The sequence below is a fragment of the Notechis scutatus genome, chromosome 13, assembly GCF_049901735.1.
Source record: "Notechis scutatus isolate UNSWTSFEM ecotype Mainland chromosome 13, rNotScu1.2, whole genome shotgun sequence".
Taxonomy (NCBI): Eukaryota; Metazoa; Chordata; class Lepidosauria; order Squamata; family Elapidae; genus Notechis; species Notechis scutatus.
Genome location: NC_142021.1, coordinates 12,405,648 through 12,429,130, shown reverse-complemented (window position 1 = coordinate 12,429,130; position 23,483 = coordinate 12,405,648). Strand labels below are relative to the sequence as shown.

The 23,483-nt window shown below is 58.1% G+C and overlaps 3 protein-coding genes across 9 annotated transcripts in view; 2 read left to right on the top strand and 1 right to left on the bottom strand.

Moving 5' to 3' along the window:
• Positions 1 to 1,491, bottom strand: part of RSPH14 (radial spoke head 14 homolog) — an 81,661-nt gene extending 80,170 nt beyond the window's left edge. Inside the window, 2 exon segments of the mRNA XM_026682876.2 lie at positions 1,252 to 1,410; positions 1,413 to 1,491. Coding sequence (XP_026538661.2) covers positions 1,252 to 1,410; positions 1,413 to 1,449 — 196 coding nt within the window. The 5' untranslated portion in view covers positions 1,450 to 1,491.
• Positions 1,095 to 17,692, top strand: RAB36 (RAB36, member RAS oncogene family). Of its 6 annotated transcripts, XM_087943031.1 has the most exons (12): positions 1,626 to 1,724; positions 2,344 to 2,531; positions 4,814 to 4,886; positions 4,988 to 5,079; positions 8,695 to 8,760; positions 10,003 to 10,104; positions 12,668 to 12,732; positions 12,858 to 12,909; positions 14,905 to 14,986; positions 16,074 to 16,164; positions 16,487 to 16,606; positions 17,077 to 17,692. In XM_087943031.1, the coding sequence occupies exons 3-12, from the start codon at positions 4,830 to 4,832 to the stop codon at positions 17,136 to 17,138; spliced, it is 789 nt and encodes a 262-aa protein (XP_087799157.1). In that variant the 5' UTR covers positions 1,626 to 1,724; positions 2,344 to 2,531; positions 4,814 to 4,829; the 3' UTR covers positions 17,139 to 17,692. The 6 variants fall into 6 exon arrangements, with proteins under 6 accessions (XP_087799154.1, XP_087799156.1, XP_087799157.1 ...); XM_087943028.1 differs by lacking the exons at positions 1,626 to 1,724; positions 2,344 to 2,531 and adding an exon at positions 1,095 to 1,267; XM_087943033.1 differs by lacking the exon at positions 2,344 to 2,531 and having other exon boundaries at positions 1,647 to 1,724.
• Positions 17,693 to 20,047: 2,355 nt separating this feature from the next.
• Positions 20,048 to 23,483, top strand: part of BCR (BCR activator of RhoGEF and GTPase) — a 76,119-nt gene continuing 72,683 nt past the window's right edge. The window contains exon 1 of one of the 2 annotated variants that reach the window (XM_026682858.2): positions 20,048 to 21,221. The gene's annotated coding sequence lies outside the window, so the exon portion shown is untranslated. The remainder of the gene's footprint in view (positions 21,222 to 23,483) is intronic. The other variant, XM_026682859.2, reaches the window with a different exon arrangement.

Genomic DNA, 23,483 nt, shown 5'->3' with positions numbered 1-23,483 from the left:
ACAGCAGAGAGCCAAGTGGAGGGGATTTATTTATTTATTTGGTTTTGTCAATTGCTTACAAGATAATAGGTATAAATAAAAACGCAGTTATGGATACATGGATACATATAAGAAAAAAATAAATAAAAGAACAATAGGACAGGGATGGTAGGAACATTGGTGGATGGGGAGATGAAGAATGGGACGCAGGCGCTCGGTAGTGATGACAGGAGGTAACGGAACCATGGGTCTCTGGACGATGACCAGTTGCCACCAGCCTCACCTGCCTGGCCCTAAGAACCAAGGAAGACACGTGGAGTTACTTTTGAATACTTTCTTTATTGTTGTTTGCCTACCCACAGAATCTGCACAGACTGAAGCATCAACTGCAATCACGTAGATATATACTCGATGAATTGCTGGGGAGAGCCCGACCTCGCTCTCTTCCTGCCCAGCAAGCAGAGAGTCCAACCGCTGCTCTCTCTATGCCCTCTGGGGAGGAGCCCCTCCTGCTTGCCCCTCCGGATGGCATTCCTCAACAGAGGCCAGGAAGCTCTGCAAAGGCTACGGGGAGTTTGGTCCTTGCCTCGGCAGGAAGAAGAGACTCCCCCAAAAAAAAAGGACTGAAGGAGCACTCTAGGCCAGGGTCTCCAACCTTGGCAAGTTTAAGATTTGTGGACTTCAACTCCCAGAGTTCCTCAGCCAGCTTTGCTGGCTGAGGAACTCTGGGAGTTGAAGTCCACAAGTCTTAAACTTGCCAAGGTTGGAGACCCCTGCTCTAGGCTACCAGTCAGGGGATCTAGACAAGGCTGTGGCTGTGGAGAGGGGAGGAAGGGGAGAGAGAAGAGAGGGGGAGGGAGAGGGGGACAGAGGGGAGGGAGGGAAAGAGGGAAGGGGGGGACTGGGGGAGAATGCATTTTAGGAAGGACCCGGACAAAATGGAGATCCAGAGGGAGCAGTCTGAAAGGGGGCAGAGCCGGAGGGGCTGGGCAGACCCAGCAGAGGGGCATCCGCTGTGTCAGTCAAGGTGTGTTCGAGGCTGCGCTAGATGATATGCCAATTTCTATATATATATCTCCCGAGGGTCCCTTTAAGAGCGTCGGACTTCAACTCCCAGAATTCCCGGGGCGGCGCGCGAGGCTGCGGAGCTCTGGGAGTTGCAGTCCACGCCTTCTTGAAGCGGCTCAGGCGAGAGGCACGCGGGCTGGACGGCCGCTGGACACCGCGCCCTCTCCCGCCCGCCTTGGCCAGGACGCCGCCGCCGCCGCTCACCCAGGCGGATGGCTTGGTAAACGTTCTCCGGGTCGTGCACCAGGTCGCAGAGCGCCATCAGGGCCCGCTGCCGCGTCAGCAACTCGGGGTGCTGCAGCTCCTCGTTGAGCTTGGGGAGGCCTCGGCGGCCGAAGGCCACGGGCGCCTTGGTGGGGTCGTGTCAGGGGGCAGCTGGGCCGAGATCCGCGGGTGCGCCATGCCGGAGAGGAGCCCGCCGAGGCGCGCGCCAACGGGTTGCTAGGCGACGGGGACGCCGGGCGGGAAAGCCTGCGCACGCGCACGCTTCGGGATCGAGGCGGGCCGGGGCCTTCTCGCGGGTCTTCGTGCGTCCGCCCGAGCAGCTTCGGAAACGTTCGGCTTCCCTCGTCGCTCCACCTCCTTCCCCCCCCCTCCGACTCGCACCCGTGTCCTGCGCCTTTGCCCGCCGCCGCTTTGCGACGCCTGCCCGCCTTTTCCGACCCAGCCGCCCCCAGGTACTCCCCGCTGCGCCGGGGCTGCCGAGGGCGGCGTGCCTGTGGCAAGGGGGTGGCCGGCCGCCGCGCCTCCCAATCTCCCCCTTCGGAATAATAATCCTCCGCGGTTGAAAAGTTCTTTAAACCTTGGCCGCTTTAGGCCTGAGGGACTTCAACTCCCAGAATCCCCCAGCCAGCAAACCTCCGGCATTCCCCAGCAAAGCTGGCTGGGGAATTCTGGCAGTTGAAGTCCCTCAGGCTGAAGGTTGGAGACCCCAGCTTTAAAGAGACTGTAGCAAAGAAGGGCCGATCCGAGCAGGTGGTTTAACACCGGGGCAAGGACGGATACGCTTTCCTTCCCAGCCAAGCACAGCAAATCGGTTGCCAGGAAGCGTTGTTTATTTTCTGGATCACTTGGTTCCAAGAGCAGATCCCCTCCTGTACAAACACTGGCAGCTCAGAGCCTCGTGCGTTTGCGGCAGGGGGGCAGGGAGGGGTTGCCGGGAGATGAGTCACCCGGAGGAGCCTCCTCCACTCCTTAACGGGGGGAGGTTTCCCTTGTGAGACTCGCCCAGATACCCGCGGAAATGCAGCTGTTTCCTTGCTGATCAGCTGGTGGCTGTTTCCCTGTTTCTGGCAGGTGGAATTGTGGCTGTTGGGTTCTGACCGTTACATCCCTGAAGAGAGAGAAAAAAGGACGGGGAACAGAAGAAATGGAAGGATTGTGGCAGAAATTCTGGAGCTTAGAAGCTGCAAGAAATGCCCAGAAAGCCACAAATTTGGAGGGCTGCGTGGAAAGAGGCAGAAGGGCTGTTTGAGGAGCAGGGGGTAAGCATGACTGTTCCCAGAGGGAAATGGAGCCTTTGTGCCAGGCGCAATGAACCAGACCCAACGCCCTGAGCTCATCAGAGAAGTTTCTCTATGGGTTTCTCTATGCCTATTTACAAGAAGCTCGGCTAGACTGACTGCACCCTCTTGGGGATAGGCAGATAAGGACTACAGGGACTTTAGGGAGAAGGTTGGGTTTGGGTCACTTTCTCCTGTGCGGGGATTCCAAGTTAGCTAGAAGGGGAGTCTACCCCGAGAGAGGCAGATATAAATGAGGGTTGGCCAATTTAAGGAATGCAGGCCTCCATGGCCAGGAGATCAATGCCAGGGCAGCTGAAGGATTCCTGGGGGCCTGGCAGGTGCCAGACGGCTGGGGAAGAGTGAATGTTGCTCCTCTCTTTACAGAAGGGAAGAAAGTGGTGCCAGGAGAGTACAGGCCAGTCAGCTGGGTGTATAACTGTACAACTGACAAGGTCCTCGGGCAGGTTATGGATGAGACAAGGCCTTTGTCCAACTTTGTCCCTTCTCCTCTGACTTGCCCTGCCCTCTTCCCCCTGGAATTCTGCATCCAGCTCTGGCACCGCCATCTAAGCAGGATGATGAGAAATCCTAGTGTGCTCAGATGGCACCTGTCGATGCAATGAAGGCTCTGGGAACCAACCTGGACACAGAAGAGAAGGCTGGGAGAGGTGTGATGACGCTCTTGGGAAATCATCCCTGGAGCTTCATCCCTGGAAGCTTTCAAGAAGAGACTGGACGGCCATCTGTCAGAAATGGTGTAGTAGGGTCTCCTGCTTGGGTGGGGGGGCAGGGAGGTTGGAATAGATGACCTACAAGGCCCCTTCCAACTCTTGTTAATCTGCTAAATCCAAAGTCTGCCCAACAGCCTGCAATGAGCAGGAAGCAGATTCGGGTTAGGGCCCAGGAGGAGCGAGCTGCCCACCGGCTGAATCGCAGCCTCTTCTTGAAGGGTGAAGTTTCTCCTCTTCTCCAGAGGTCTCCAAGCAGAATAAGAGAGGAGGAAGGGGCCCTGGAGGGCTTCTAGGCCAAACCGACCAGTGGAGCGAGTGGAGCCTCCACCGTCACTTCCAATCTTAGGCTGCGTTTCGCTAAAGGACCCTTGGACGTCGCCTTGTCCAGCCCCGCTACTCCGGGCACGAATCCACGACCTGGGATTGAAACAAGTGGCGGGCTTCGCGATTTTGCAGCGGAAACGTGTCCACTTGGGGCGGACCGGGAGGGGGGCACGGAGCCTCTCTCCGAAGCGCTGGTCGGCGGGGAAGCGGCTGTTGGGCTGTTGCAAACGCTGCCGGCGCCCCCTGCCCGGCCAGCGCGGGGAGGAGCCCATCCTCTCCCGCCCTCGCGGCGGTTGCCATGGCCACGCGGCACTAGCGCCGGAGTGGCCCGCCTGCCGCTCGGGACGCCGCCGCCGCCGCCGCCGCCGCCCTGCTCGGGAGCCCGTGCGAGAGGAACCCCGGGGGCTGCGCGCTGCCCTTCGCCGCTTGTCGGGTGCGAGGACTCGGCGGGAAGACGCCGGACTCCCCGGTCCAGAGCATTCGCGCCCGCCGCCGGGCTGCTTCGGGTGACCGAGCGGGGCAAGAGCCCGCCGCGGCCGTTCCGCTCCCCGGAGCTGGTCGGGCGCCGAAGGCTGGAGCGCGTCGGCCGGGCGGCTGCTGGCAGGGCCGGCCCGGGCGCTGCTGCTGCTGCTGCCGGCTGGGGAGAGCCCGCAGGGAGGGAGGCGGCAACAGGCCGGGCGGTGGCGGAGGAGCCGGCGAGAGGCACCTGCCCGGCTGCGGTTCCGCGAAGCGCCTTCAGCAAGCGGCGCTCCCGGAGGCTGCGGCCGTTTGGGCACCTCCGGCCGAGGGGCTCGAGGGGAGGGGCGGGCCCTTCGCAGGGCGAGGCGCTGCTCGCCGGGATTGGAGGAGGCCCCGCTTGGAAGGGCGGCCGGGCGGCCTCTCTTGCGCCGAGGGAAGGCCGGGCGCGGAGGGTCCCTGCAGCAGGGCGGCCTCGGCCAGAGCGCTCGGGGGCTTCCGCCTCTTGTCCAGGAGGGTCCCCGCGTGGTGACGGGGCAGCCCCGCTTGGACGGAGGGGCCGAGCCCGCGGGCTAGCCGGGTCAGGGCGGCTGCAAAGGCCGGCAGAGGCTGCCCACCTGTGGCGGGGGGGAGTGGGGAGGCTCCGTCTCTCGGCTTTGTGGGCAGCAGAGAGGCGGCCTCCTTCCGCCCGCCCGGCCGGGTGAGGTCGCGGCTTGTAAGGCCTCCCCGTCCTCTTTTTGTGCCTGACAGCCCCGCAAGCTGGGCGATGAAGGGCCCCCTCCTGCCCGTCAGCAGAGACCGGAGGATCTCGGACTTCCCCAAGGTAAGCAAGGAACGGCCCGCCTCTCCTCCCGGGGGGGGGGCGGTCTTTGCCCAGGCGGAGGAAGGACTGGCCCGCCAGCTGCTGCTCCCCTCTGCCTGCAGTGCTACACCCCCGAGGCCTGTCTGCAGCTGAGGGAGGACTTCCACGCCCAGGTGAGGGCGGCCTGTCAGCGGAGGAACCCTGGGACCGTTGGGTGAGTCCTTTGTTCCTGGAGGTCCTCACCTTGCTCTGGGCAGGAAGCCCGAAATAGAGAAGCAGCAGCCCTTGGGGGGACTGACTCTCTGGCCCCCTCGTATGTCTGTAAGGAAAACGTGTCTAAAATAACAGGAAATCCCCCTCCGTTTATTACCTGGCCTTCACAGCGTCCGTCCTCTCTTCTCTTTGCTGTTCTTGCAAGCCACACTAGATGGGACACGCCAGATGGGTGCAACACCTTGCATGCTACCAGGATGTTTAAACCTTTCCTTGCCAGAGGTGCTGAAGTGTTTGCACATTCTGCCAATCCGTTTCATAGCTTAAAAGGATGTGAGCTAATAAAAGGGCTGCCCACAACATCATCAGCCGAGGAGGAGATGCTCTGCTCTGGAAGCCAGGCATAGCAGGCATAGCAGGCATAGAGTCCCAAGAGCTTGTTAGGGCCACCACACCCTCTTTCGTTGCAGACTTAGCCAAGCAAACCACCCAGGTTCATCCTGTTTTCCAATTCCTGAAAGCCCAAAATAGAAACTGCTTGGATTTGAAGGACAGGAGGAACCTTTGGAAAGCATCTCATTCTGGTTTTTTTTTTAAAAAAGTATTTATTTAAATTGTCCACCCAACTTCAGGAGACTCTGGAAAAGACATAAAAATGGCTAAAAATATTGAATCAAGCCAACAGCCAAGACTTGCATACTCTAGAACCATGTTGGCAAACCTATGGCATGCTGAGCCACTTCTTCCGGCACGCTGGAAGAGCCCCATTGTGCATGCGCGCGCATCACCACCGCCCGACAGCTGTCGGATGTCTAGCGCGCATGCGTGGGGGGGAGGGTGCATGCGCAGAGACACGTGGCATGCAGGGGATCACACAAGCATGCGCAGATGGATGGCACTCGGGGGTGATCGCGCATGCAGCACAGACACACGGCAAGGGGATTGTGCGTGCATGCACAGAGGACGTGGGGGGGCCAGCACGCATTGCCTTCTGGGTGGTGGCACGCGAGCGCATGCGCAGTTATCAGCACAGGAGCCGAAAAAGGTTAGCCACCAGAGCTCTAGTAAATAACAAAGTCCGAAAACCAAACAGAGGCCATTAAACGAATAACAAGCATCGGCCCCACGTCTGGGACCCAAAGCTTTCTGGAACCCCCGGAGAGAAGATCCTGATATTTGAGGGGTGGGGGTGGGATCCTGTTCCAGAGAGTGGGGCCCCAACAGAGAAGGTTCCCTGCCTTGGTCCCACGAGATGCCAGTGAGGGACACCTGGACTGCTCTCTCTCTGCTGGACTGTACTCAGAAGCGATTGGGGACAAGCAGCCTCTCGGGTGGCATCCACGCCTTTGTTCACACTGGGCTTTATAGGCCATAATCGGCACCTTGACTTGCCCCTGGAAGCCAACGGGCAGCCAACGCAGCCCATGGAGCAGTGGTGGACACTCCAAGAGGCCCCTGTTGCTGCTGGCACCGCTGCCTTTTGAATCCCCCGGAGCTTCTGGGTGGCCTTCGTGGGCATCCCCTGGTGGAGCACATGGCAGGGGTAATTGTGGGATGAGCGACTTTGGGAAGGGCCTCCTGACCGAAGAAATGGCGCACCTGGCACACAAGATGAAGCTGCGCAAGGGGGCAGCCGACGGGGGAACCCCGGTCGAAGGAAGGCCTTAGGGGGAAGCCCGTCTTCGGGTTGCCGGGATTGAGAAGCGCTGCATGAAAGTTCAGCCATGGGTGTTGCTCTTCCTCTCACGGACGGGAGAGGAATTCACCAGGCACAGGTTGGTGGGTAAAACGCGGGCCCAGCATCGTGTCCAAAGCTGGCCTGCAGCCTGGAGGCCGTTTCTGAAGCCACCTTCATTCTGACCCCCTTCACCTGGGAGACAAACCCACTTAAGGCTGCCTGGGGAAGAACGCTTGGTGCCCCCTGCATGCCATGGCTGGGAGGTTGCTCGACACCCCATGGTTCACCATGGCCGGGCCTGGGAGGATCCTCTGGCTGGGGCATTTCCAAGCTCCTCGGGGTGGGTCTGGTGCTCCGTGCCAGAACTGTAATGGTGAGGTGGGCTGCTGGGGAGGGGAGAGTGCGGCTTCTCAGGGAACATGAGAAATTGACCTCTGGGAAAAGAAGAGGAGAAAGAAGTGATTGTGCAGGTAACACTGGGATCCAAGTGGAAACATTGACTGCATCTTCTAGGACGGGGCTGTCGAACTCAATTTCATTCAGGGCCGCATCAGGGTTATATTTGACCTTGGGGAGGGGGTGGAGTGGGAGTGGTCAGGGGGGGCGTGGCCAGCTCGACATCACTTGTATCGGGGACACCTGTGGTGGCCTGGGCACTCTGCCAAAGAAAACAGGCTCCAGAGCTCTGTTTTCAGCTGCGACGGCCTCCTGCAACCCTCTGCCAGTGAAAATGGAGCCGGGGAAGGCTGCCCGTTGCCCTCCCGAGCTCTGTTTTCACTGGCAGAGGCACCACATGCCAGTCCTTCACTGTTTCCAGACCAGCCCCACAGGCCAGATCTAAGCACCCCATGGGCTGGAGTTTGACACCCCTATTCTAGGAGATCAATTATTATAAAATAGTCTCCCTCTGTGAATATAGTGTGGTTGGACATGCAAGGAATTTGTCTTGGTGCAAATGCTCTCAGTGTCCATAAAAGAAAAGATACATTCATCAACAGTCAAGAATCATCAGGTGCAACACTTAATGATAGTCATCGGGTACAATAAGCAATCAAACCATACTAGGAAACAGTCAATATAAATTGTAAGGATACAAGCAACAAAGTTAGTTATAGTAGTGCAGACTTTGTAAATAGCTGGACAGCGTTGAGGGAATTATTTGTTTAGCAGAGGGATGGCATGGGGGGAAAACTCCTTGTGTCTAGTTGTTCTGGTGTGCAGTGCTCTATAGCTTCGTTTTGAGGGTAGGAGGAGTTGAAACAGTTTATGTCCAGGAGGTGAGGGGTCTGTAGATATATTCTAGTCAACGCATCTCTAATCTAGAAAGTCCCAGCAATATGCTGATTAGACAGTCAACCCCCCACCCCCTCGCCTTAGTCCTGAAACGCCCTGGGGCGTGGGGGCTGCCTGCTCTTCTCGCTCAGCCCAGCCTTCCTGGCGCATTTGTTAAGGGAGAAGTAGGAGGAGATGGCAGGAAGGAAAGGCAGGAAATTTAATTAATATGCAAAAGCATATTCTGATGCCCATTTTGCCGGAGAGACATCTAAATAAATGCAAGATCTGTTTGTTTCGTGGAGACAAATCCATTTGGTTCCCCTTGATGTCCTGATGTTTTCTTCACTGCAGATCAGGAAGAGGGTCGTCCTATCGGGTTTCTACATTTCTGAAGCCCCCCAGTTTGCTTTATGCTCAGATTGAAAAAGAATGGGGAGGGGGAGTGGAAGCAGAGGGATGCAAAACCCCACTGGAGCCTGAACTGCTTCAAGCTCAAAAGGAGGAGGCGAGGCCTCGTGATGGGGAGGACGGTGCCAAGTTGTATCAAGCCACGGAGAGCTCTGGATTTTGCACTCCTCTCCTTGAAAGTTCATTCGCTCGTGAAACAGTCTGTTTCCCCCCCTCAACTGCATCAACATGTTCAATGTGAAATGTGTGTTCCAGGCTAAAGATCTCCAAAGTGGTCGTGGTGGGAGACCTCTGCGTTGGAAAAACAAGCCTTATCAACAGGTATTACGACGTTCCCTTTTCCAGCAGCAATTAATGGCAGCCCCATGTGGGCTTTTCCCCCACTGGTTATTCTAAATTCACTGGGCACAGGGATCTTTGACTGCCACGCAGGCTGCTTTGGGCCCTTTCTAGGGTGGGTGAAGCCCCCGTTGCTTGGGAGCACTGGAGGCTGGTGGAACCGCTGGGCCTCAGAGCCAGGCCATGGGCAGAGTGCATGGGAGGAGGAGGAGAAGGCTGTGGATGGACCTGGAGCTTGAAAATTGGACTTCTAGCAAAAAAGGTCTAATGGCAGGTGTGGGTTATGCCAGAGAACCAAGAATATGCACCCAGCTTCTAAATAAAAATCTTAGGAAGGAAGTTATGACATTTATTTTATTTTATTTTATTTTATTTTATTTTATTTTTTATTTTATTTTATTTGTCAAGCGATTATAAGATAACAGGTATAGTCATGAATACATGACTTATATATTATAACAGCATAGTTATGAATACATGAAATGGATACGTATAAGAAAAATAAAAAGAAACAATAGGACAGGTTGGTGCAGACCTCTTAGGAAAGGGGTGAGGTCAATAGTAGACAGTCTAAGGTTAAAGTTTTTGGGGAAGAAACCACCAAGTCAGGTGGTGCATTCCAGGAATTAGCCACTCTGTTGCTGAATTCGTATTTCCTGCAATCGGGTTTGGTGCGGTTTAGTTTGAGTTTGTATCTATTGTGTGCTCTTGTGTTATTATGGTTGAAGCTGAAGTATTCATTTGCAGGTAGGACATTGCAATATATAATTTTATGTAGTATACTTAGATCGGAACAAAGGCAGCTTAGTTTTAGGTTGTCTAGGTCTAGAATTTCAAATCTGGTGGCATAAGGCATTCTGCAACGAGTACAGGAGTGGAGAACTTTTCTTGTGAAATATTTCTGGACTTTCTCAACTGTGTTAATATCAGATACGTAATGTGGGTTCCAGACTGATGAGCTGTATTCAAATATTGGTCTAGCAAATGTTTGTATGCTTTGGAAAGAACTTCCTGGATTTAATCCAAAGGTGCTTTTTCAAGAGGCAATTGGACTTTCTGGGGTTTTTTGGAAGATGTTTCGCTTCTCATCCAAGAAGCTTCATCAGCTCTTTGCCTCTTGAAAAAGCACCTTTGGGGACAACCATGACTGAGAATCTCCTTAGACTTCCAAGATTCAAATGACATGCTGTTGTTGTTTTTTCCTTAACCATTTTTCAATTGCAGGTTTTGCAAAGAGGTTTTTGACCGGGATTACAAGGCAACGATTGGCGTGGATTTTGAAATTGAGCGTTTTGAGATCGCTGGGGTGCCCTACAATCTTCAGATGTAAGTTGGAAAGCAGCTCCTGTCCCTGCTTCCCCCTCCCCGTTTCCAGGTAGTGTGGAAGGTTTCACTGGAATAACCTTTAAAGCAGCATTTCTGATGGAAAAGGCAGCCTTGCCTTGCAGAATGCCTTCGCTTGAGGGAGCGCGCAAATGTTATGCGCGTGCACTTACCCCAATGCACGGAGAACTTTTGCCAAGCGAAGTGTGTATTCAGGACGTTGGGCCTTGTGCTTCTACTCCCAGATTCTGCCGGCCCTCCGAGGTAGACCAGACTGGAACACCAGAGTGCTCAGACTGCTTCTATTACGTAGTTAACAGTGTAGGTCAGTGGGTGGCTAACCTTTTTCGGCTCCTGGGCCGATAACTGCACGCACGCACGCTCGCTCGCAGGCCAGCACCCAGAAAGCAATGTGTGCTGGCCCCCCCACGCCCCTGCGCATGCGATTCCTCCCTGCGCATGCACGTGCATCTTCCACGCACCCCCCCTCCACATGTGCACCAGATACCTGACAATCAGCTGTCGGGCAGTAGCGCGCACACGCATGCGCAGTGAGGCTCTTCCGGGCGACCTCTCCGCGTGCCATTTCCGGCACACATGGCATAGGTTCGCCAACACAGGTGTAGGTAATCCTTGACTTACGACCATAATTAGGTCATATGTTGTAAAGAGGGTCACCCACCCGGCAGACCCGATTTTCCAACTTTTCTTTTGACGCAGAATTAAACATTGTTTGCTACGGGGCATTTTTGCTAGACATAAATGCCAGTTATTGGCAAAAACATCATAAATGGTGACCACATGGTCCTGGGGTGCAAATGCAGGCCGTTTCCCACCTGGCCGAAATGTGGCCAGGTGACTGCTGAAGAGGGAGCCATTCAAACTCTGAAATTGGGTCGTAAATACCTCTGGGGGGGGAGGGGTCTGTGTCCGGTTCTTGCCAGCCAGAAATGTGCCTGTCTCCTCGCTCTTGAGAAGTCGGGCGTGTCATGTCTGAGAAGCTTTCTCAAATTAGTTTCTGCCCCAATTCAGATTTCTCTTATCTGATCGTTGCAGCTTTTCCTCCTGTCCCTCAAGGTTGTTCCTTCTGCCTGTTAGAGACCCCCCCAGCCAGCCCTCTAATGTTAGATCTGCAATCCCAATGCATTGGAAGGGAGGCTGGAGAGTTACGGTCCAGTTTGGTGCCCAGGTAGGTTTTCTTAGCTGAGCCTGAAAACCTGCCTCTCTCCTTGGGCCCCACCTAAGCCCTGGAGGCAGAGGAGCGGAAAGCGTTTTTAGAAGTTAAGGAAGAGTGGGGATATGCGCTTGTTCACTTAGCCTGTTCTCTTGGGGCCTTCAGCTTAATGTGCTAATGGGGACATAACCAGTGACCCAGAATGGAAGCTGGCTAGCAGGTAAGTCTCAGAGGGAGCTTCGTTTGAGCCTTTATAGGACAAATGAGGAACCCAAACCTAGATGGTTGTAGCACTTGAGGGAGTTTCCTGGGAAGGCGATTTTTGTGGTTAGTTGGCTGCAGGTGTGGACGGCTGAGGAGAGCGAGGACTCAGATGAGGGGCCAGGACCATTAGGGAGTGGACTGCTGCCTTCAGAGATTGTGGGGGCTGGCAGCAGCGATGAGGAGGTTCCCGAGGAGCCTGTGCCAAGCGCGCGTGCACACAGGACTACTCGCAGGAAAGAGCAGCTGCAACAGCACGGGTGACTCAAGAGTAAGGCTGCAAGGTAATGGCCCCTCCTTCAAGAAGATAAAAGCCAGATGTGCAGCGAACATTCTTTGCAGGAAGCAAAGATGTTTTGAAACTCAGCCTTGTGGGACATTACAGTATCTTAAGGTGGACTCTTATGTTGTGAAATATTTATTATCTGTGATTCTTGGCAGTCTCGTACAGTTTTGGCAAGGTTTGTGTTTATCAGAGTTAATGAGTTTGCAGCAGCCTTTTAACCGGGGATTCATAAGACTCGTTAAAAGGTTTCTGTTCCCTTTGGTTATTGTTTGTCTTATTGGAAAAGGGTTTGAGTCAGAACAGCAGCTGAACAACGTCCGAATGCCAAGCAAACTTGTTGGGGGTTGTTGAAGCATCCTCAGGGTCGCATAATTTACATTCTGGATGCTTGAGCACTGACTCATACTTACGACACTTACAGTGTCCCAGGGGTGATGGGATTCCCTTTTACGACCTTCTGACAACCAAAGTCAGATTCACTTAATGACCTTGTTAGCTAGTTTTAACAGCTTCCTTGATTCACTTAAACAAACGTGGCAAGAAAAGCAGTAAAATGGGGCGAGACTCGAGTGTCAAAATTTCTCACAGCAACATAAATTCTGGGTTCCATTGTGGTCGTAAGTTGAGGACACCCTGTGTTCAAGTGGGGGATGCATAGGTGCTGATGAATAACAGCCAGACTGATTTTTATTCCGCGTGTATATTGTGTGTGTGTTTTAATTCTGAAGAACGAGAGGACGCTGTTCCTCGGGCTTTTCTGCCCAATCTATACTTTAGCTCCGCCAGTGGGAGACTGTAGGTCCCCCCGGAGCCCCCGGTGACTTTCTCCTCCCCTTCTGGCCCAGATGGGACACGGCCGGCCAGGAGAAGTTCAAGTGCATCGCGTCTGCCTACTACAGAGGAGCGGAAGGTGAGCTGAGGGCGAAGGCGCCCACCTGGTTGGAAACCCTCCCCTCCATCTTTGGCGTGGCCGAACCGGTGGCTCAGGGGCTGCTCCCGCCCACCTTGCGCAACCTTATTTTACTTTCTTGGCAGTAATTATCACCGTCTTCGACTTGGCTGACATCCAGACTTTGGACCACACCAAGTAAGTCGCCCCAGTTTCCCCTTTGTGGCTATGACGCTGCCTATCCCCACTGAGCCACGAAGGATGGAACCACGTTTATTGGCTGAAGAAGAGCTGCCAGCTTTTACACAAAGCCAAAGTCAAGCAAACCCTGCTAACCGTTCAGATCATTCCTGCTCGGCAAATTCTGCCATCTGTAAAGGTTTTTTTCCAGCCATTGTTTGGCCAAAATAATACCATGGTGGGAGACGACGGTGATATGGAGTCCACGGTGGGTGGTGGAATGGCCTGTTAGTGTCTCATCGTGAAACAATAAGCTTACCAGGATGATTAGAGGGATCTGATCCTACACACCCGCTCTGACTTCACACACACAGACACACACACAGACACACACACGAACACACACAGGAAAGGCCTTTAAGCTGGCCCTGGGGCGTTGCTGTAGCAAAGAGCCAATCTCAGAGTGCTCATCACCAATTGGAATTTAAAATCATGGCCCCTCCACATTTAAGGGAGACACTCAGCCTCAGAAAAGCCCCATATGCAAGTTAAATATTGATTTGCACGCGGAGGAGGAGGAGAGGCACGCGGGGCGTGAACTAGGTGAGGAGCAGGGCTCCACACACCCTGCTAATGAGGGAGGCACCCTTTTCTTCCTGCTGCTGTGTGGAATCCAGCTGGGCAGGTCTTCCTGAAGGGCCCTGGGGGGGGAGGCCAAGGGAGGGGGAAGGTCCTTGGCTGATCCTGGTGCCCTTACTGAGCCAGTTGACTCAGAGCTGCCTCTGCAGGCTGTGGGGGAGAGGAGGGCACAGCCATGCCCAGTTCTGCCAGAGTGCTTCCCTCTAGCGTTGCCTTCGGCTTGGCTCCTGCGGGCTCCGGGCTCGCCTTTGGCTCCTGTGGCTTTACTCTTTCCAAGGGGAGGGAGGATCCCTTGGCCCACTTCAGCTGGACTTGGTGGGCAGGAGGCTGGTGTCAGAGGGGACTGGCATAGGGACAGCCTTGTTTGCTGAGCAGGAGAACAGATGGTGCGCCTTCCTCTCCTCTGCCCTCTGCCTCTCCTTCCCGTCCCCTCATCACTCGGGGCACCACTAGACCCGTTTGCCAGTTCAAAGGAGCAACGGTGCAAACACGGGCAGATGGCTGGCTGCCACCTGATTAGGTCTGCAGAGAGGAAAACAGGCTGAAGGCAGAGAGGCAGAAGGCAGAGATCTATTCGTTCACTGGAAACGTTGCTCTAGCTCCCCCCTCCCCACCACGGAACAGGCTCTGGGTGGCTCCCCATCAAGAATTAAAACATAAAATCGTATTAAAAGCCATAAACATGGAAACTAGAGACCAGGCACCGTGTCAAGCTTCCAACGTGCAGCCATCCCATCCTGTCGTTGGGGGGAAAGCGAGGCGGGCCGAAGCCCGCCAGGCTCGAGGGGAAGGGGCAGCCACTACCACGGAGAAGGCAGGTTTCCTAGCACCCATAAAGTGGCTATATTTGGGTGAGGGGAGCAGGGCCGTGCCCACCCTATTTGATCTGGCACGATGGGTAGGTGCCCTCAAGGAAGGCAGCCCGACAGACCACCTGAGTTTGGGAAGGGATGACCAGCATCTGGAATGGAAAGAGACAGGAAGCTGTGCAAGTCGCGCCACAGAGATGCTACGCAGGCAACGCATGGCGGCTCCATCGCTGCACGCGGCTGGGTTCTGGACACAGAGGTTTTCAAAGGCAGCAGCCCCACGTAACTCACACTGCAGTGATCCATGCGGGAGGTGACAAAAGGCACCGGTGACCATCACCTCTTGCCAAGATGCTCTTTGTTCGCTGCCCTTCCAGACCAGAGAGCCCAGGGGGAGTCTGCCCGCTGCAGCAGGACAGGGGGAGGCGCCCCTGGGGCTGGCAGAAGGCAGCCTCCCCTGGGTGGCTTTCTGGCCCAGGACAGGACTAGGACTGGGACGGGTACGTCTTCTCAGCGTGTCGGAGGATCCCCTCCCTCCCTCACCTGTGCTCTTCTCCCTGTCCAGACGGTGGCTGGAGGACGCCCTGCGGGAGAACCACCCCGGATCCAGTTTTGTGTTTTTGGTGGGAACCAAGAAGGATCTGCTGGTGAGCCTGAAGAAATCTTATCTCCAGAACCAAGGTGGCCGGTTGGGCATCCCATCTGCAGCCCAGCGAATGGAGCGTGCCTGTCTTTGAGAGCCCCTGACAGCTGGGGGTGGGGCTGATGCTGGCTGAGCGAAGAAGAGCTGGGAGGCCCCCAGGACCAGCTCCTCCACCAGAAGGGACCAAGGTGGTCAAGACAGTAGCCGAAACACACCTAAGGGACAGGCAGAACTTCTTCCATCACACGGTTCTGTCTCCCGTCTTGGTATTTCTGACCATAACCTGTTAGAGACCCTGGTGGAGTTATCCCAGCCTAGACCCATTCTTTTGGGGTGGGGGCAGTTTGAACGATCGAGAACACGCACTGGGCGCTCTTGTGAAGCAACTGAGGGGAGGGTGGCTCCTTGGCTGCGCCCTCCCACCCCAAAAACCCTGTCCCCTCCCTACACCCTGGGCTTTCCTTCTCTCTCCAGGGAGGTGGCTGCCTCTGCCCATTATTGATTGGCTCAGAAAGCTTCTCTGGGCTCTTCTTGGAAAGGAAGAGGGGGCTGGAGGTGAGGCCTGGGGGCTTCCCAGTGGCCAGCAGGGCAGGGAATACACAGGGGACCCCAGGCTGTCTGCCCCCCCCCACCCCCTTTGTGTTGCTGCCCACTCCCTTTTCTGAGTTCTCTTGGCTGTAGGAAGGGTCCGCGGCTTGTTGGGATTGGCTGTGTGGCTCCCGATGCCACACCCTCCACTTGGAGCATTCAGGCTGCCTGCCACGGATTGGGTCAGCCGCCTCCGGCCAAGGCGAGGGTCCGTTGTCCCAGTGAGGAGATACTGGACAAGGGCAGCCACTTGGCCCCCAAGAGGGGCAGGAGGGGAGGGGGCTGGCCTGCAGAGTCCTGATAGGCCAGGCTGTGGAAATTTGGCTGCAGTCAACTCTGCCCCTCCTCTACTTTGGAGGCCTTGTGAGCTCACTGCCCCCCACTTCTCCTGCAGCTGGAAACACCCCCACAGCCCCCTCCTGGCCCGGGAGGGCAGTGGCAAGGCAGGCGCTTGTGTTGGGGGGCAGCACCCCATTCCCCCTCTGTGGCTCTTTCCGTTTCAGTCCAATGCCGAGAGCGAGCGGACAGAGCGGGATGCCGTCCGTCTGGCCAACGAGATGCAGGCAGAGTATTGGTCCGTTTCGGCCAAAACAGGTCAGTTGAGCCCCAGGAAGAGGCAGCACAGCAGATCGGGAAGGGAACGGCTCCCCTTGCCCCCCCCCCCCCCGCTGTCTGGGAGGAGCTGCTGGGCCCCAAGTGTCACCCACCCAGCTTTGGCACCCCAAGGAGGCTTCCTCGTGTGCAAGGGAGGCCTTGGACCACCACCATGCCCATGTGCCTGCGCATTTGTTCTCCCAGCAAGCGGCCATGTTTTGTCTGTTCTTGGAATACAGCCGCAGCCGCCGCTAGCAGTACATCCGCTTGCCAGGTTTTAAGGATTTGGGGCATCTTCCCCGTCCTTTTTCTCTTTCTGCAGGGGAAAACGTCAAGGACTTTTTTTTCCGGGTCGCTGCCTTGGCCTTCGAGAGGTCTGTGCTAATGGAGCTGGAGAAGAGCTGCAACCGGCTGCTGCCAATCGGCACAGGGGACTTCATCAGTATGTGGGCCTAACACACCCACCCCCCACCCCACCCTGTTCTCGGGAAAGCGGTCAAAGGGGGTCTTTTCTTCCAGATCAGCGTTTCTCAGCCTTGGCACCCTGAAGCCGGGGGGTGGGGGGTCGGCTTCAATCCTCTGAATTCCCCCAACATGCCGACTGTGGAATTCCGGGAGTTGACATCCACCCACCTTCAAGTGGCCACGGTTGAGAATCGCGCAGGGGGCGGCTCAGGTGCTCCTGTCCAGAAGCAGCTCCTGTGGGGCTTCTTCCGGTTGAGCCCAGGTAACGGCAGCATTGGCAGCCACTCGGCTCTTCTGAGGCAGCTGAGGGGACATCCAAGCCCACCCTGGAAAACACGGGTACAACAACTGGCATTTGGGGGTGGGAGGAGAGGAATCCTCTGAAGCCCCCCCCCCCGCAGGTCACAGGTAAGGCACCGTAGCCCTCTTCTTGGTCTCCTCTTGCAGGGATAGAAGAAAACGCGGCCTCTTCACCTGGATCTCGTCCGTCCAACCTGAACTGCTGCTAATGGCTTCCAGGGGAGACACCGTAGGCTGCCCCCATTGCTCTTAGACGAGCAGGAAATCAACTGGGTCTCCAAGAACCACAAGGAGGGCAGCAGAGCCAGTCCCCACCTTCGCTCCTCCCGAAGCCCTCTGAGCCATGGAGGAGGAGCCGCCTTTCTCTCCCTGGAAACTCTTTGTGCTCCAAATGCGGAGCATTCGGCCTTCTCGTTACCTATTGGAGATGGTACAAACGGACCAGGTCTGATGACTGGGCTAATTCAGGGCAACGCCCCCCAACCAGCTGAGCCTTCTTGGCAGCCGCAAATTGAACCGGACGTCTAGTTAAAGCTTAACCGTGAAATAGCTGTTAAAACCGGCAGGAGGAGTTTGAACCAAGAGGGAGATATCTGGAGTGAGAAAACCCCCGACTGTTTCCGATTTAGGGCCTGTCTAGTGGAGAGCATCTTGCACTGAATTGTTTGAATTACTCGCTAGCTTGGCTTAGAATTACTGCCAGAGCAACTCCTGTAAAAACAGGCCTTTTATTTTCATGCAGAATTAAAGGCTGTGCCGGAGACCCCAGGATTCTGTGCTGTGCATCTCTCCGTAACTCAGCCAAGACCTTAGCAGCCATTGGTGAACCTCCCCAGCGATAGCAACGGCCCTTAGACTCTGTCTGCCGCTTCACAGTCCTTCACAGCCCTAAGCTGTAAACCACTGTGCCACGAGAGAGCTGGGTTCAAGGAGGGAGACATCTCGGCTAGCAGTGGAGACGTCTGTCTAGCACCACAGGGGAGAAAGAAAGAGAAGGAGAAAGGAATGCCCACAATTGTGCCAGGCAGGCCCTTCCTGGTTGAGCGGAAAATGTACCCATCCCAGACCAATGAACATTTCCTGCTGCCAAATGATGCATAACATTAGGAGTGGCTGTGTTTGCGGAGATTTTCCTTGTAATTGTTTCGCCACACATTAACTTTTAGTAGTACAGGTAGTCCTCGGTTTACGACCACAGTTGAGCCCCAAATTTCTGTTGCTAAGTGAGACAATTGTCACTTTTGTCCCTTGCCACAGTTGCCAAGTGAACCACTGCAGTTGAGTGGGTAACACCGTTGTTAAGTGAATCTGGCTTCCCCATTGATTAATTTTGGAGGCTTTTTGCAATTCGAACTCAGGAAATAAATCCCTCCAAGATCCCCCCCCCTCTGTGCTCCCACCCCCAGGGAGGCTGGCAACCAAGCTGGCCTTTCCTGTGGGGTCCAGCACAGCCCTCGGCGAGAGGGGCTCTAGTGACCAAATAGCCGCTGCCTGTTCCACTTGCAAACATCATCTTGTTTTTTCTGGGTTTAAAGCCAGTTTCTCACACACCCCCTTTGCTCAGCGTTGGTTCTGGCATATGTCCTTCAAGGCTGCCTCCCTGTCAACCAGCCGGTCCTGCAGGGCAGTCAGTCACTTTGCAATTTGAGTTTGTGGTTAAAAGTTGCATTAACCAGGAAGCACAAGGGAGCCCCCCCCCCCCGGTTGTGAGTCTGATCTGCAGAAGGAGCGTTGTACAGCAACGCCAAGCACAGAGTTCGAGTTCCGCTGGTGCTGAATGGACTTTGGCTTCTCCGGACTTGGTTCCCATAGCCAAGAGAAGACCGGAGGCCCCCAAGAAGCCTCGCTGCCCTTGCTGGCTGCTGAGATCCAGGCCTTTCGGGGGCGGGCGGCCTTCTTCTCCCGGGATCCCGGCAAGGGAGCCTCTTCCTTTGGCGCCGCGGAGAGCCGCCGGGTCGCGGGAGGAAGAAGCCCCGCGCCGGGCCCCAATGTCCGTGGGAGGCGCTCCGGCAGGGCAGCGCAGGGCTCCCGCAAGCACAGCCGCCTCCCCTGGCAGGACGCGCTTCTCCGTGGGCTTCGGCCTGCACTTTTGCACGGCGCGCCCGGCCTCGCCCAGCCCTTCCCCGAGCGCAGCCGGTTCGAGGCAGAGCTTCTTCCTCCGGGCTTTTGAGGAACGATCGCAAGGCAGGCAGGCAGGCAGGCCGCCCCCCCACCCCCCCACACACACACCCGGGAGAGCGAGTGCAAAATCCGGGACTGTCGGCTGCTGCTCGGTCCCCAACGCCTCTCCGGCGCCGGCTGCTGCATCGGGGAAGCCGAGCCCGGCCCCAGCGCCTCCGGAGCCGGCACCGCATCCCGCTCGGAAGCCGGCGCTCTGCACGCGCGCGGAGGACGCGATCGCTCTTCCCCGCGGATCCCGCCGCAGTCCCTTTAAGGGGCCGCCCCGCCCTCGCCCCGCCCCGCCCCCGCGGCCGCTCCCCAGAGGAGGCAGGACGGGCCAGCCGCGATGGCGAGCCGAGCCGGGCCGCCGCGTCACCTGGGGCCGGTTCAGCGCGTCCCGCCCCGCGCCGGCTAAGCGCGTCCGGAGCCCCGCGGGATCGGGGGCGGCGCGCAGGCAGACGCGCGGGGAGGAGCCGCCAGACCCCGCCTCGCACCCGCCCGGCCGGCCGGCGCGTCCCCTCGCCTCGCCCGCTGCCTCTTTGTTCTTGCCTGCCTGCCTGCTTGCCTGCCGCCGCCGCGGCTCGAAAGGGCGCGGAACCCGGCCATGGGCGGCGGGCCGGCCCAGAGAGCTGGAGGCGGGTCGGGACCGCCGCCGCCTCGGAACAGCCCGCCCGCCGCCGCCGCCGCCCCCGGAGATGAGCGCCAGGCACTGTTGGCCCTGCGCGCCGCCCTGATCCCTCCTTCGCCCGCGGCGGCGGCGGCGGCCGGCCCGTTGCCATGGTAGACCCGGTGGGCTTCGCCGAGGCGTGGCGCGCCCAGTTCAACGACGCGGAGCCGCCCGCGATGGCGCTGCGCTCGGTGGGCGACATCGAGGCGGAGCTGGAGCGCTGCAAGGCGTCGATCCGCCGCCTGGAGCTGGAAGTGAACAAGGAGCGCTTTCGCATGATCTACCTGCAGACGCTGCTGGCCAAGGAGCGCAAGAGCTACGACCGGCAGCGGTGGGGCTTCCAGCGCGGCCCCGAGGCCGACGACGACAGGCCCGCCCGCCCGCGCCCCCGCCCTGCGCAAGCTCTCCGCGCACAGCGACGGCAGCTCGGAGGCGGACACCGCGCAGCCCGGCGAAGAGGAGCGCGCCAAGCCAGCCGCGGACGAGAAGCCCAGGGAGGAGGGCGCCGCGGCGGCTCGCCGGGCAGGGCGCGGCCGGCCCCAGCGGCAGTCGCCGCCGCCTCCCCCGCCGCCGCCACCTCGGGGAGCGGGACGGGGCCGCCTTGGAGGCGGGCGGCAGGGAGCGCGGGCAGGGCGGCGGGGGCGCGGGGCTGCTGCGCTCCGGCCAGGACCGCGGGAGGAAGGCGCCCTCGTCGCCGCCGCCCTCGCGGCCGCCGGACGGCCGGGAGGCGGCCGAGAAGCCCTTCTACGTGAACCTGGAGTACCACCGCGAGCGCGGCCTGGTGCGCGTCAACGACCGCGACGTCTCGGAGCGCATCAGCGCGCTGGGCAGCCAGGCCATGCAGCTGGAGGCACGCAAGAAGCTGCCGGGGCCGACGCGGGGCCGCTCGGCCGACGCCGCCTACGACGACGGGGCCGAGTACGAGGACGCGGAGCTGAACGCGCGCTTCCTGAAGGACAACCTGCTCCTGGACGGCGCCGGCCGGCCCGTCTGGACGGCCGCCTCCCCCGCCGCCTTCCAGCCCTACCAGAGCGTCTTCGTGGGCGGCTCGGCGGGGGCGTCGGAGCAGCCGCTCACCTGGCCGCGCCGCTCCTACTCGCCGCGCGGCTTCGAGGACCGCGGCGGGGGCGGCGGCTACACGCCGGACTGCAGCTCGAACGAGAACCTGACGTCCAGCGAGGAGGACTTCTCGTCCGGCCAGTCGAGCCACGTGTCGCCCAGCCCCACCGCCTGCCGCCTCTCGCGCGAGAAGAGCCGCTCGCCCTCGCAGCACTCGCAGCAGTCCTTCGACAGCAGCGGCAGTCCCCCGACCCCGCAGGCCCCCAAGCGGCACCGGCACCACCCGCAGGCCGCCGGCCCCGAGCCCGCCTCGGGGCGCCCCGGAAGAGCGCGCCGCCCTGGCCCTGCGACGGAGAGCCTCCCGCCGGGAGGGGCGCCACCGAGGGCTGTTTCCATGGCGACGCAGGTGAGCCCCGGGGGCTCCCGGAAATGGGGGGCGGCGGGAGGGCGAGGGTGGGTCCCGTCGGTTTCAATCAAACTCCGACATTTTCCGCCGGAGGGGAACTACTTTGTACACACAGAGACACCCACAAGGCAACAGAAACCCAAGTCTGGAATTGTGAGCTATTCCCAAAGTCTTGGAGGGGTCTCTCCCCCCTTCCACACTCCTGGCCCTGGTCTGGAGGGGAGGGGCAGCGGCTTCTTCTGGATCCCTTGGGGTGGTGGGGGTGGAGGGAGCCTGCTGCCATCTCAGCTCCTTCAGCTCCCCACCCTTCCCCTCAGGCTGTCGGGCCTACCAGATCCCACCAGGTTCTGGGTCTCTCTCTCTCTCTCCCAAGGCCCCTCCCAAACAGTAGCCGGGGTCCCTGGGGAGCAGAGGCCAAAGGGGGCAGGCCAGGCTCTCCCACTAAGGGGGCCAGTGGGACCCTGGGAGACGCCTGCTTGGCCTGGGGGCTGCTGTGGTCGAGCCAGAAAGGACAGGGCCTCCCCCATTTGCTTAAACCAGGGTGTCCAACCTTGGCAACTTTAAGACTTGTGGACTTCAACTCCCAGAATTCCTCAGCCAGCTTTGCTGGCTGAGGAATTCTGGGAGTTGAAGTCCACAAGTCTTAAAGTTGCCAAGGTTGGACACCCCTGGCTTAAACAGACAGCAGGGAGTCTCCAAGAGCCTGGACCCATCCTGGCATTTGCTCCGTCCCTGAAGGAAAGGCTGAGCTTCAGAGGAGGGGGCAGCCGAGGTTCTCTCAGGTGTGGTTGGGTTCAGGTAGGGCTTCCATGGCACAACCTGGATTTCAGGGGGCTCCTTTCTAGCAACAGCGCCTGGAGCTCAGCTGGCAGATCAGCCTCAGTTGGCCAATGATCTGACTGCTCCCATCTGTGTGTGTGTGGGGGGGGGGGGGTTTCTCTCACCACCCCTGAGACAAGGCGGGCCTTGGCACTTGCCCACCACCTGCAGCAGAGGCCCTGGTGGGTCTTCTTCCCTTGGGACCATTGGCCAGGCAGAGGCAGCCCAGAGGGGCCTGCCAGGAGGTCCTTCCTCCCCTTAAGGAAGATTGGCCGCCTTTGCCTGCCAATGACCCATCAAAATGGCTTGGAAGGAAGAGGCAGAGCCCACAGCCAGGTGGAAGCGAAGTGGCTGGGCTGCACGGAGCCCAGCTGCAGGCCCCTGTGGGGAAACTCAGTGGTCAGTGGTTGAAGGGTCCGTGGAGGTCCCCTGAGTGGGCTGTTGTGGGGGAGTGAAAGGAGCCAACGAAGGAAGAGCCTCACCTCTGTCTCTACCAGCTGCTGGCAGGCTGAGCTTGGCAGATGGTGGCCCCCCCAGCACTGATGCCCTGGAGAGCAGGGGGGTGGGAGAGGTGGGGGGGGCAACAGGCAGGACTCCAGGAAGGGATTAATAAAGCAGAAGGCCTGTTATTGTGGTCGCCCTGGGAATGGTTGATTATAATGGCATAACTTGCCCCTGTTTATCTGCCAGGAAGGAGCGCCTGGCCAGCGTCTTCAGCCCTGCAGGTTCTGTACATCCAATAGCAGCCATTAGATCCTGGCTTTCAGGCCTTGGCTGGGGGGGGCTGGGAGGGGGGAGACCATAGCAAGGGGAATATTCGCATCGCTCAGCTCTTCAGAGCCCGGTTGGCCCCTGAAAGTGGAGCTTCTGGATGGGAAGCGGAGGGGAGGAACGGGCGGGGGGGCAAACAGGAGAAACCGGAGCCCCCCCTTAATCTCTGACGCAGCAGGATGGTCCTCCTTGATCCTTAAGCAGGAGCCGCCTTGGGAAACCCCAGTGCCCACTGAGGTTGGCACCTTCGGGGTTGGACGAGGTGCCCAGTGAGGCTTTTGTCTGTGTGAAACCAGAACTGCTTGGAGGGTGGGCCGTTGTCTCCCTCCCCCCCAGCAAACCTCTCCCTGTGTGTGTGTGTGTGTGTGTGTGTGTGTGTGTGTGTGTAGTTGCTCTGTTAGGTGGGTTTGCTTTGTTTGGCTTGGCAGTGGCTCCTTGTGGGCTACTCTGAGAAGTTCTCCTCCCACCCCCGCCCCTGGATGATCTGCCTCTTTTCTGACTGGAGATCTGTGGATCTGTTCCTTAGATCAGTGATCCCCAACCTTTTTTACGCCGCGGCCCGGTACCGGCATCAGCTGGGCGCCGCCATCTTTTTTTGATGAAAAAGTGCTTCCGGTGACCTCACCGGAAGCACGTTTCATCAAAAAGATGGTGGCGCAGCGCTTCGATGAG